Source organism: Falco punctatus (genome assembly GCF_963210335.1).
Source record: "Falco punctatus genome assembly, chromosome: 2".
NCBI classification, from domain to species: Eukaryota; Metazoa; Chordata; class Aves; order Falconiformes; family Falconidae; genus Falco; species Falco punctatus.
In genome coordinates, this window is record NC_137581.1 from 73,049,566 (window position 1) to 73,062,871 (window position 13,306).

General features: G+C 41.4%; 1 protein-coding gene across 7 annotated transcripts in view; it reads left to right on the top strand.

The window, feature by feature from the left end:
* The window catches only part of LOC308058854 (cohesin subunit SA-2-like), a 67,023-nt gene that overhangs the window by 5,136 nt on the left and 48,581 nt on the right, over positions 1 to 13,306 (top strand). For all 7 annotated transcript variants that reach the window (XR_013926004.1, XM_080375307.1, XM_080375306.1 and 4 more), the window contains 5 exons: positions 93 to 177; positions 799 to 945; positions 2,395 to 2,491; positions 3,524 to 3,600; positions 11,277 to 11,348. Coding sequence is in view for 6 of the 7 variants with exons in the window: in XM_080375307.1 (XP_080231433.1) it covers positions 93 to 177; positions 799 to 945; positions 2,395 to 2,491; positions 3,524 to 3,600; positions 11,277 to 11,348 (478 nt within the window). In the remaining variant the exon portion in view is untranslated. The remainder of the gene's footprint in view (positions 1 to 92; positions 178 to 798; positions 946 to 2,394; positions 2,492 to 3,523; positions 3,601 to 11,276; positions 11,349 to 13,306) is intronic.

Below are 13,306 nucleotides of genomic sequence, written 5' to 3' on the forward strand. Positions count from 1 at the left end.
ATTTATATGCTTTTATTTTCTTTTGTTGTTTGTACTGAAGTGTGTAGTTCTGTGTTCTCACTGCTAATCCCAATGTGTTTGTTACACTTCAGAGAGAATGCTGTTCATGATGAGACTGTGCCCGAGTCTGCTGTGCAGAATGGCAGCTGTGTGAGAAATGGCAACCTGAAAACACCAGTAAGTTTTTTTTATTTTGTAAAAATAATTAAATTATGGAATTTATCTTCTGTCTCATTCAGTTGTTACAAAATTGAGTATTACATAAAACAATCACAATACAGCACATCTAAAATCTAGTCACTGGATACTGATTCCACTGGCATCAGAGCCTCAAGGCTAGCTTTTGAACAGTCTGTTCATTTCAGTGTGTGCTCTTCTTTAGCTGTGTGTTGTGTGCAGCTGGTGTTAGTTTGCAGGTTGTGTGTTTACCCTGTGAGTGAAAAGACGTGGGAGAGTTGCTGTACTTGCTGTCTGTTCTTCAGAAATTATAGCTGTCACTGAAAAATGCCTTCTGGGTAGCATGCAACTAACTGCTCAGAAGCTTCTTGGCTCTTATACCTTCCTATGCTTATCACTCATTGCTGAGAAAACATTCAAACTGGTAAATCCTTTCTTTCATCCCCTTCTAGTACAGTAATGTTTGATAACGCTTTATCCTTGAAGATTAAGAGTTGGTGCCCTGGGGAGATTATTGCCATGAGAGTAAAATAAAACTTGTTAGGGGATAATTCAAGTATCTGTGAATGGCTGTTACATGTTGCATTTTTTCACATACTTTCTTTGCTTGACTCATTTCAGAGAGAGAAACGGAAGGTCCGAGAACAGTGTGAAAACATAAGGAGGAATTCTTCCAGTAGAAGAAGAGTGAGCCAGCTGCAGAATGGCGAAGTGGTTGAGGCAGTTACGTTGTTTGAAGTGGTTAGCATGGGGAAGCGGGCCATGCAGGTATTTCTAGTTCTGAATTCTGAGAATTGGCAGAGGGAAAAGGGATAAACAGTGGTCGTTTCAGTTATTTATACTCTGGAGCATTGAAATTTTGTTCTGTTTTGGCATAGGTGAGCAAGAAACAAGTTTGATTGGAAAACTGTTATGAGCATGGCTCTTAAAAAGCATGCATCTTCAAGAAATTAATGAAAAAGTAGCTGTCAGATATTTAAAAAGAGGAAGGAAATATGTACCTAAACCAGTGTTCCTAAATCAATGTCTTCAACATACAAAAGGAGAATTATTTTAAAAAATACAGAAAAGGTTCATCAGTAGAAATTTTTTGTTGCTCAGGATTCTGAAAACTGGGGCTTCCCTCCCCCCCCCCCCAACCTTACCTTTTGATATTTGTCTTTTACCTTCATTCCAATGCAGTTTGACAGCAGTTTGAAGAATAGTCAGGTTCCCTGTGCATCGATATAGTTACCAACTTTATTCAGTGTGAGGAAGCCTACCTCCTCATACTCTGAGCATATATGTATATTATGCTCGTAGCCCCAGATATTTTTATACAGAGTTATACATGTCTCCAGTATGCAGTTCCTCTAAGCAAGGTGTGTGTCTGCACACATGAGAAGTACATTTACATTTTGGATGCAAGACCTTAGTTTTTAAAATATGTTTGTGTGGATGGACTTTTGCCATGCTACAGCTGTGGTAACTTATTCAGGGAGCTCTGCTAAGCTCAGTTTCTGCTTTGCAAAGCATGATGTGAAGGACTTGAAAAGGCAGCAGCTTGAGTCCAGGCTGCTGCTGCTAGAATTCATTAGACATGTGTGGCACTACAGGTGGGTTGAAGCCTGGATGGCTTGTCCCAGCAGGCCTGTGTCACATAGACAGGGCTGTACTGACCTAGAAATTAAATCTGGAGTTGTTTTTTAGTTTAAGTGTATATGTGAACTGTTTCAGCCTACTGCGCAAACTGGGTGCTAGTGAAGAAGATAATTCCCAGGGACAATTGCTGCTATTAATTTAATACTAATTATTAGATGGTACAGAGGTTAAATGTGTGTGTGGGGTTGGGTTGGTTTTTTTTTTTTATTTTAAAAATGAAACTATTACTGCAGTGCTGTCAAGAAGTCAGGAGGACGATGTTTTGGGTTTTGTGTATTAAATTTATTAAAACTGTGGTTATTTTCCCTGTTAACAGGGAGCAAAGCATCTGTGAATGACAACATTGCGTAGAGCAGAACCTGTGAATAAGCAGTTCAAGACTTCATTTTGCTCCAGAAGGAGTCTTTTGCATGTGCTGTTAGAAATGGAACTAAATGGTGTGGAGTTTATTCTAATTTTTGTAATTCAATGGAGATGAAACTGTGTTAGTTTGTGTCTTTATGTTGGATGTTGTCAGTGGAGTACAGCATGCTGTGTTCAGCTCCTGGCTAATGAGTTTCTGTTAATCTGTTCTAGTCTGTAGTAGATGACTGGGTTGAAGCTTATAAACAAGACAGGAACGTGGCACTTCTAGATCTGATCAACTTCTTCATTCAGTGCTCAGGCTGCCAAGGTAATTTACCTCATTAGTAGCCTTTTCCATTGTCTGTACGTGAGCGTAATCTGAAGTGTGCTTTCTAAAATGGAATTATTCTCCCCAGAAAATCTTGTACTTACAATCTGTGTAAGACAAACTCCAGATGGGCAGAACTAATAGTAAAGCAAGCCGCTGGTTACATTGGTTCACTCTGTGTTTACAGTTGTATTTTTTTTTTTTTTTTTGAAATTGAAAGAGATACAACAGAGTTGTATGTGAACATGGTTTGCAAGGTCAGGTTTCTGAAGTGGCATGTCAGATTGCTTTGCAGAATTCCCACATAGGGAAGATGGTTTTGATGACCATGCTGATTAAAATCCTATGCTTCAATTGCCATTTATTTGGTAATTTCCTAGTATCTTTTGTTTTGCTAGTATCACTGTTTGAAAATAAACAACTAGAGAATTAAACTCCCTGCTTTGGTGGCTAGAAAAACAGTCTCTTGCCTTGTTGCCTTTACTTTTACCAGAGGGTCGTGAAGCTGTCTATTTCATAACAAACACTGAGACACAGTGACTTTTGGGGACAGCTTGCTAGCGAAATGCTTCAGGATGTCAAGTAAGCATTTAAGAAGACTGCTCTGTTAGTTTGAAACTTCTCTGTGTATCTAAGCAGTTAAAATGTACCTTCTACACTTCAGATTTTTTTTTCCAGGTCTTTGGCTAATATGCCTTTTCTTGTGGGAAATGTTTTGGGGGTCTTTGACTAGCAGTGGGCAGAATTTTAGTAGATCCTTGAAGTAAATGAATGGACAGAGAAAATAGTCATGCCAGATGGGCACAGGGTAGATTTCTCTAATGTGAATTTCAGTTTTGTTTCACCACTTTTTTCTAGTATGAATGGATTTATGTGTTTCCCTATGTATATGTTGCCCCTACCAGTGTAAATGGAAATAAGAGTCCCACTTTCCTGGTGTTTCTAAATTAAAACGAAGTCTTTACTGTGGTTTGGACTTGGTTAATGTAATGAGGTTGTTGGTAATTGTTTTTTTGTGTAAAACATTTCTAGGCATGGTAACAGCAGAGATGTTTCAAAGTTTGCACAAGAAGGATGTAATGCAAAAAATGACAGAGACCTTTGATGAGGTAGGCACAGCTTTGACTTTGCATGCCTTTCTCATGTAAACAACAGGCTCTACTTAATAATCAACCTGGACAGAGTTCCTGCTGCTTCTCAGGAGCTGTGTCCCACTACCTTAATTTAGGAAAATAATTCTGTTTTTCACAAAAGAAATTTGGTGTTGTAATGACCTATTTTAGCAGCAGCAGGATTTTTTTTGTAAGTCACCTTTATTTTTCAGAGTTTTATTAGGGCTATCTAACTGCAGTCTTCCTGAATCTGGCTTTCTCTTAGGAGTTCTTTTGATAGTGACTTAATATCGAGGTAAATATAACCTGGCATTGCAGCAGGTAAATGGTTCCTTTGGTATTTCATTGATAGGTCCTCTTAAAAATACTGTTGTGGATTAATGATGAGTTAATTCAAAGATATGTTTTAGATGATATTTTATTTGAATCTTTTCTTTCTGTTTTATTGACATAGTTAATTTTTATAACTGTATTTCATATGCAAGAAGATATGCATTCCTGATTTTTAGATAATTGTCAAAACAATACGGAATATCTCATTTCTTGAGGGTTGTTAAGAAAAATGCATAGCTTTACAATACTGTTTCTCATTTGACTGCTCCCTGACTATGCTAACATCAAATTTTCTGCAGTGCTCTCACAGTTGCTTCTGTGCTTTTTTTCCCCCCCTGTATTTGCCACCTCTGAATTGATTTGTCAAGCAGCAGCCATCAGCCTTGCTTTAATTGAGCATCTCTCAAAGACCAGCTGCTCTAGAGATTCCCACAGAGGATGAATTTGCCAACATGGTTTTCTTCATTTTAGAAGTGTAGTAGCACTTGGCCTAATTTTTGATAGGAATGGACAGATATGTGTTGGGCCATGTGAATTAGTAATCTGGTACTTCTTTCCCAACTAATTAGCCCTGAATAGCACTCATGATCGGGTAGGCACTCTGGAAAGTACAAAGATGTGATTATCAGCCTGGATGTGTTACAGCTCTGTAACCTTTTCACCTGTCCTGGTGGGGCAAAAGAAAGGTTCTAGGGTTGCCTTAGAAGCTGTATTCCGCGTGCTATAAAAACAGTCACTTTGGTTTTGGGTCAGTGTAGTAACGTGCTACTCCAGCAAAACATTTTGCTGATGGAAAAAAAGGGATGCAAAGAATAACAAGGGCTTCTATAAGTATGTCAGCCAGAAGAGGACTGTCAAAGAAAGCATATCCCCACAATGAACATGGCTGGCAAACTGGGTAACAACAGATGAGGAGAAGGCTGATACACTCAACAACTGTTTTGCCTCGGTATTTACTGGCAACCTCTCCCTAGACTTCAAGTGGATGAACTGCAAGACAGGTAGGGGGGGAGTAAAGTCCTTCCCATGTAGCAGAAGATCAGACTCATGACCACCTGAGGAACCTGAACATATGTTAGTCTATAGGACCTAATGAGATGCATCTTGGAGTCCTGAGGGAATTGGCTGATGTAGCTGCCAAGCTATTCTCCATGATATCTGAAAAGTCATGGAAGTCAGGTGAGGTCCCTGCTGTCTTGGAAAAAAGGGAAATGTTGCTCCCCTTTTTATAAAGGGTAGAAAAGAGGACCCTGGAAACTACCATCCTGTCAGCCTCTCCTCTGAGCCTGGGAAGATCATGGAACAGATCTTCCTGGAAGCTATGCTAAGGCACATGGAGGACAGGGGGAGATTCAAGACAGCCAGTATGGCTTGACCAAGGGCAAGTCCTGCCTGACCAGCCTAGTGGCCTTCTATGATGGAGTGGCTACATCAGTGGGCAAGGGAAGAGCTACAGATGTTGTCTGCCTGGACTTCTGGAAGGCCTTTGACATGGTCCTCCACAACATCCTTCTCTCTGAATTGGAGAGAGATGGATTTGATGGGTAGACTGTTTGGTGGATGAGGAATTGGTTGGGTGGTTGCATGCAGGGTGTGGTGGTGAACAGCTCGATGTCTAGATGGAGTTTGGTGACAAGTGGTGTCCCTCAGGGGTCTGTATTAGGACCAGTATCAATGAAACAGAGTGGGATTGAGTGCACCCTTTGCAAGTTTGCAGATGACACTGAGCTGAGTGGTGCAGTTGATGTGCCCGAGGGACAGGATGTCATCCAGAAGGGCCTGGACAAGCTTGAGAAGTGAGTCCATGTGAGCCTCATGAGGTTCAACAAGGCTACATGCAAGTCTTGCACCTGGATCGGGGCAATCCCAACTATCAATATAGGCTGGAGGTTGAAGGGATTGAGAGGAGCCCTGAGGAGAAAGATCTGGGGGTACTGGCACATGAAAAGCTGGACATTAGTTGACAATGTGTGTTCACAGCCTGGAAAGCCAACCGTATCCTGGGCTGCCTCAAAAGCAGTGTGGTCAGCAGGTCGAGGGAGGTGGTTCTCCCCCTCTACTCTGCTCTCATGAGAACCCACTTGGACTACTGTGTCCGCCTCTGGGCTCCTCAGCACAGGAAGGACATGGACCTGTTGGAGCGGGTCCAGAGGAGGGCAAGGAAGATGATCAGGGGGCTGGAGCACCTCTCCTGTGGAGACAGGTTGAGAGAGTTGGGGCTGTTCAGCCTGGAGAGAAAGCTCAGGTGGGACCATATTGTGGCTTTTCAGTACTTAAAGGGGGCTCATAAGAAAGACCAGGACAAACTTTTTAGTAGGGCTGTAGAAGAATGGCTGCAGAAGCGTGGCCACAGAAACCCTAAGTATCTGCACAATCCAGGCCTGGAATTAGAATAGGCCTGGAATTAGAATTGTGCTGAAGTTGTTGTGCTGAAGTTAACAAGAAAGTGGCCTTGATCTATTCTTGAATCCTGAGACCAAGTAACTTTGTTGTACTAACAGGCTGTGGCTGTAACAAGCTGCAGCTGTTAGGGAAGACACGTGCAAGGCCAAGGGAGATAGGGAGCGGAATGGGAATAAAGGGAGTAGCAAACAGCAAGGCTAAAACATAGCTAACGCAAATAGCTGCATGGATAGAATGCTTGTTCTAATCGTGATAATTAGTAGTGTGAGAGCAGTGCGTGCTTAGGGGCTAATAACCAATTATATGCTTGCTTTGGGAGCATGCTTGTGTATTGAGGCTATATAAGAAGTATTAGAAGCCAATAAAGATGAGCAAGATGCATAACTCATATTGAGTAATTTCTTGACTCCGGCGGACCCCTCTCCCAACATAGGGCCTGTTGCAATAGGTCAAGGGGTAATGGTTTTGAACTAAAAGAGGGTAAATTCAGACTAGACATAAGGAAGAAATTTTTTGTGATGAGGATGGTGAAACACTGGAGCAGGTTGCCCAGAGAGGTGGTAGATGCCCCATCCCGGGGAACATTCAGGGTCAGACTGGATGAGATGAAGATGTCCCTGCTCATTGCAGGGGGGATTGGACTAGATGGCCTTTAAAGGTCCCTTCCAACCCAAACCATTCTGTGCTTCAATGAAAATACCAAGTGATAATCCTTGTGATAAACGCTCTGTGTCTGTAATTTTTTTTGTATTTTTTTTCTTTAAATCTGGTGAATTCTGAAGTTCTCTTTGTCTGTTTTTAGATAAACTGACTCTAAAAAAACTCCTAAGATTATTTATACAGAATTAGGTTTTTTTAAAGACAATATCTGTCAGCTTGTTTAATTTAATCTTGATATGTTATGCCTAGCATTAAACCAGCACTAATATAGAAAAAAATGTCTGAAGTAACCACTTCTGTTAGCCATGGTTATTAGGTGATTGAAAAAATTCTAGAGGATTAAACCAATTTCTTTTAAGAGTAAGAGCAAAGTAGTTTGTTATTTTAAAGTGAGTTGTTTCTTCTTTGTGTTTCTTTTCACATGTAGTTCTCTCATCATTTTCATAAATAAAGATGGAAACGTGACAGTGATTAATTTAGTTGAGAAGTAGTGCCATATAGGACTTCCTGTGATTTCAAAGTATTTTTTGAAAACAAATGATAATAGTAGTGAAAGTAGTAATGAGAGTGGAAAATATTACTAGATATCTGCCAGAGTACCTCATTTTGCCTTTTGATTTATGTTGTTTGTTTCTAGCATTCAGAAGATTGGAAAATTACAGGGTTATATATAGTTCTTTGCTCTTGATCATTTCAGTGACTTAACCATTGCATTACTGTTCAGTTAATTGCAGCACTGTATCCTTGTACCAATCAATGCATCCTCCCAAAATTCTCACTAGTATTAGTGGGAAATGTTAGTGGTGGTGAGTTTGGCAAGAAATGTGAAGGGCAATGAGGGCACATGATTCTACAAATACATCAACAGCAAAAGGAAGACCAAGAAAAACATGGGCCCACCGCTAAATGAGGCAGGGGCCCTGCTGACAAAGGACACAGAAGAGTCTGATGTACTCAATGCTGCCTTTGCCTCTGGCTGTACTGGTAGGACCGGCTTTCAGAAATATGAGGTTCCTGAGACCAGAGGGAAGTCCAGAGCAAAGACTGCTTACCCTCCATGGACAAGGATCAGGTTAGGGAGCACCTAAATGAACTGAACATGAGTAAGACCATGTAGTCTGACAGAATGTACCCAGGAGTGCTGAGGGAGCTGGCTGGTGTCATTACGAGACCCCTTTTGATTATCTTTAAAGGTCATATTGATTGGGAGAGATGTCGGAAGACTCAAAGCAGATGTCACCCCTGTATTCAAGGAGGGTGGGAAAGAGGGTCTGGGGAACTCCAGCTGGTCAGCCTTACCTTGATCCCTGGGAAGGTGATGAAGCAACTAATTCTGGAAATAATGTCCAAACACATGAAGGACAAGAAGGTGATCAGGAGTGGTCAGTGTGGATTTAAAACGGAGAAATTGTGCTTAATCGACATGATGGCCTGCTATAATGAAGTGACTAGCTTGGTGGATGAGGAGAGGGCAGCAGAGTTTGTCTTGACTTCAGTAAAACTTAACACTGTCTCCCGTATAATCTGTGCAGATAAGCTGATGAATTATCAGTTAAGTGGCCAGTGTGGTGGATTGAAAACTGGCTGAACAACTAGGCCCATGCTTAAGTGATCAGTGGCACAAAGTCCAGCTGAAGGCTAATCACTAGTGGAGTACCCCAGGGTTGATATTTAGGCCGATACTGTTTAACATCTTTAACAATGACCTGGACAGTAGGGCAGAGTGTACTGTTAGCAAGTTTGCAGACGATAGAAAACTGAGAAGAGTAGCTGCTAGACCAGGAGGTTGGTTTGCTGTTCAGAGGGACCTCAGCTCATGAGTTCTGCAACAGGAAACCCCTATGAACCTGAGGGGGAATAACCCCATGTTACCAGTACCTTCTGGGAGCTGACTGGCTGGAAGGCAGCTCTGCAGGGTAGAATCTCTGTGTCTGTGTGGATGACAAGATGAACGTGAGCCAGCAGTGTGCCCTTGCAGCAGAGACAATCAACAACCCCCTGGGCTGCATTTAGGGAAAGCATTGCCCACAGGGCATGGGAGGTGATCCTTGCTCTCTGCTTGCACTAGTGAGACCACATCTGGAGTGCTGAGTCAAGTCCTGGGCTTTCTGGTATGAGAGATGGATTTACTGGAGTGAGTCCAGCAAAGGGCCACAAAGATGATTAATGATCTTTCAAATGAGAAGAAGCTGAGAACCTTGAGCCTATTCAGTCTGGAAAGAAGTAGCTCAGAGGGATCTAATCTATGTGTAAAAATACCCAGTGGGACGGAATGAGGAAGAGGAAGCCTATTCAGTGGTGTCCGGTGAGACAGTGAGCACAAAGGCAAGCCAAGATGGGTTATGGGCACAAACTGAAGTTATGAAATTTCACCTGAATGCAAGAAAACACTTTATTATGTGGATCGTCAAACAGTGGAACAGATTGTCCAGAGAGCTTATGGAATCTCCATCTGTGAAGATACTACAAAGCTGACTGCACATGATGTCACCTGACACTGAGGGGACAGGCAGGTTCTTTTAGGGGATCCCTGGCAGAATGATGATGGCACTAGTTGTAGTTACAATTAAAGCTTTATTTTCTTAACAGGATATTATTAGTGTAGCACAGATTTTATAATGGCACAAGATTTCTACAAGTAGAATCAATATAGTAGAATCAATATAGTAGCATAATACGGAATTTATAATACAATTTAACTTACGATTTCTAATCACCTAAGTGATACAGAATTTGTAGTACAAATATAATACTATTTCTCATCATCTAGACCTTCTGTAGGTGGGGTCAAATCATAATACATGGTTTGCTGTATCAAAATAACAATCATAATTTAGATTTGAAAAATCATATAAAACAATACAAGTCAGTCCTCAGAGGAAACAGATGATGGTGGAGGTGTCCCTGCCATTGGGCAGGTCATGGGTCTCTCTGTCTAGCAGTAGCTCTTGTTCAAGTTCCCCACATAGGTCTTGCAACCACTTGTTTTTATGGACTGTGCTCTGGGTGTTGTGAAGCTTCTCTGTGATGGGGTTGTCACCACCACCTGGCTGGCTGGGTGCCTGGGACCTTCAAGGCCAGTAAGCAAGGGCGTAATCGGCCTGGCGCCTAGGAATCTTCAGACCGGTAGGGAGGGGAAGAAGTCTGTTTTGTTTTGTCTTGGTTCACAGGACCTTCAGGGCCTGATAATGAGGGAAAGGGAACAAATACATGACCTGCTGTGTCACAGAGAATGGCTGTTTGCCCCATAAAATGGTGTTAGTCGTGCTAATCACGTTAATGGTGTTGGGAACAGGGGTTACTGATCACACATGTCACTGGGCAGCCTGCTCTGGCTGACCCTGCTTGAGCAGGTGGGATTGGATTAGATGATCTCAAAGAGTCCCTCTCAGTTTCTGTGATTCTGTGAAAACTCATACTGGTGTTGGAAGCAGAGAATGGGTTTAATAGGGTCACTGAGGCATTTATTTCCTCTTTGTGGGCTGTGGTATTCCTCAGTAGAGAGACAGGTTTGACTTCAGGACCACTGCTTTTTGTTTTCCCTCTTTCTTAAACTATTCTGTTTCTCTCTCCTGCTTTTCTTCCTGTATGTGGCATTTTATTTCTTGCAATTTTTCATTCTTTTGTAGGTTTCCTTACCTTTCCTATTTTGTTGCTGAAATGTTTAGCAATGGAAGAGTTATATTTGTTACTGTACAGCCAGATGGGGATAGAAATACTTGTTGTGCTTCACTGATCCTAATAAAAAAGTTTGATTTTATGCCTTTTGTCTTGGAATAATTGCAGAGTTGAGGAAACATCTCTGAATCAAGTCACACTAGTGCTGAAAACATTTCTCTATAATTCAAAAAGCTTGGAATGTTGCTTTTTTTGAGTTTGGATGTTTTGCAGTATCCAGTTACTAAATGTTGGGAAGGGATAAATACTTAGAATAGCTGAGGAGCCGTATCTTAGAATTAATAATGAGGATTATACCTTGTATATGTTTGCTTATAGATTTTAAAAACAAGCTATCTCTTGTAGCAAGAAAACTCAGATTTTATATAAAAGTGTGTTTTTCTTCTATCATTAGTTATAAATTAAAAATACCGAGATGAGAAGGAACTGGATTTTGTTTAATGCATTGGATTGTATGAGCATGAGCCACCTGTATACACAATGTCTTAAGTTTTAATAGCCTTTTAAATATGATGCATGATTTGTGATGCTTTTGTCTTTACGAATTAACTGTGCCATTTCATCAAAAATCTTCTAAATTTTTGTCTCCTGCGTTACAGGAAACTGGGTTGCAGTATAAGAAATTCATGGCCTATCCTTGGATCCTGACAGTTACTTGGCCGGTGGACATGGTAGGACTCTTGTAGTTCTCTGCGACTGTAGTATAGCATTTTCTGTGGCTGTGTTTCCCATTTCCATGGTAGGTGAATACCTCAGAACTCGTCATCTTAAACTGCATTAGTGAATGGAGCTCATCATGCACTTCTGAGGTCTGCCTCATGTGATCTGTTTTAGTGCTCTGGTTTGGATGACCACACTCATGCTTTTGAAGTGTCTGTTTCTTGCTGTTGATGTCAAAGGGTGTTGTGGTTTAACCCCAGCTGGCAACTAGGTACCACACAGATGCTTGCTTAATCTGCCCCCACCTCCCTGCAGTGGGATGGGGAGGAGGACTGGGAAAAGGTAAAACTCGTGGGCGGAGATGAGAGAAATTTAATAATCAAAATAAAGTAAAATATAATTAATAATAATAACAGTAACAACAAGTGTAATGAAAAGGGGGGGGAGGGAGAGAGATGAATTAAACCCAAGGGCAAAAAAAAGAAGGAAAAAAACCTCAAGTGATGTACAACAGTTGCTCACCACCCACTTACCGATACCCTGCCAGTTCCTGACCAGTGATCGGCCACTCCCAGCCAACTTCATCAGTGTATATACTGAGCGTGGCATTCTATGGGATGGAATATTCCTTTGGCTAGTTCAGGTCAGCTGTCCTGGCTCTGCTCCTTCCCAGCTTCTTGTGCCCCTCCTCACTGGCAGAGCACAGGAAACTTGAAAAGTCCTTGATTTAGAGTAAGCCCTACTTAGCAACAACTAAACCATCAGTGTGTTACCAACATTATTGCCATACTAAATCCAAAACACAGCACTGTACCAACTACTAAGTAGAAAATTAACTACCCCAGCTGAAACTAGGACAAAGGGCCATCAGCATTTTGAACAGACTGATGTATGTCAAGTTGCAGTGGTGCTCAAATTCATTTCCCATCCCTTCCAGTGAGCTCTACACACACATGTGCCTGCATGCATATGTGCACACACACATGTCTGCACACAGATGTTTTGGCAGATTTGTTCAAAGGCTTTTTTCATCAAAACATTCTCTTGCGAATATAAATTTTTGATTGGGAGAATATTTTGAGAACAGAAACATCTTTTCTGTAATGCTTCTTCCCATACAACACTTGCAGCATTGTGGGGAATTAGTCTTGGCTCCTTGTTGGCACTTTCCTTTCTTTCCATAGACTCTATGAAAGAAAGAAACATTTGCAGGATGAGTCAGAGCAGGAGCCTCAGCTGAGTGATTTGAATAGTTCTCTGGAAGAACCTTGTGTTATCTGACTTGGTTTCTGGAAGCAGAGTTGCTTCTCTTTACTCGTTATGGAGAGAATCTAAGGGAATCCCAGGTTAGGTTCTTAAATTTAGGTGGTGTGCCTGTTGTGCTGGTGTGCCTATGTATGCTTTACTATATTTACAGTATACCATTAAACAGTATCCCAATGTAATAAATGTGGACAGTAGAAGCGCTCTTAAATGTCTTCCTGTATTTGTGCTGCTTTTCAGATTGAGGGGTAAGCTGTGGTGATAAAGTACATATTTCCTGAAGCTGTAGGTTGTCTTTCTATAGTTTCTGTCATGATCAAGGAGCATTAAACAGGGCCTGCTGGGGACTCATGTTTCTGTGTTAGTACTTGCTACTATGGTTAGGCTCTGAAATTACTCTTACAATCAGAAATACATTCTATATTCCCAATGTGCTTTAGGTTGTGGGCATCTCTGAGGCCAATCTGTATTTGCATTTATATTTCAAGAGAGCAGTGGGTCCTGTGTTTTGGAGGCAAAGTTACAATAGAAGAGCATTTAGTGGGCTTTATAAGTACACAAGGTTATTCTGGGTGTGAAGCTGCATGGTAGAATACATCTGAGAAGGTGTATGACCAACAGCTGTGTAGTGGCCTGCCTTCAGGATGAAGTTTTCCATAGTGAGTGAAGTTTTGGAGTTCCCCAAAGCCATTCACACCTGGAAACC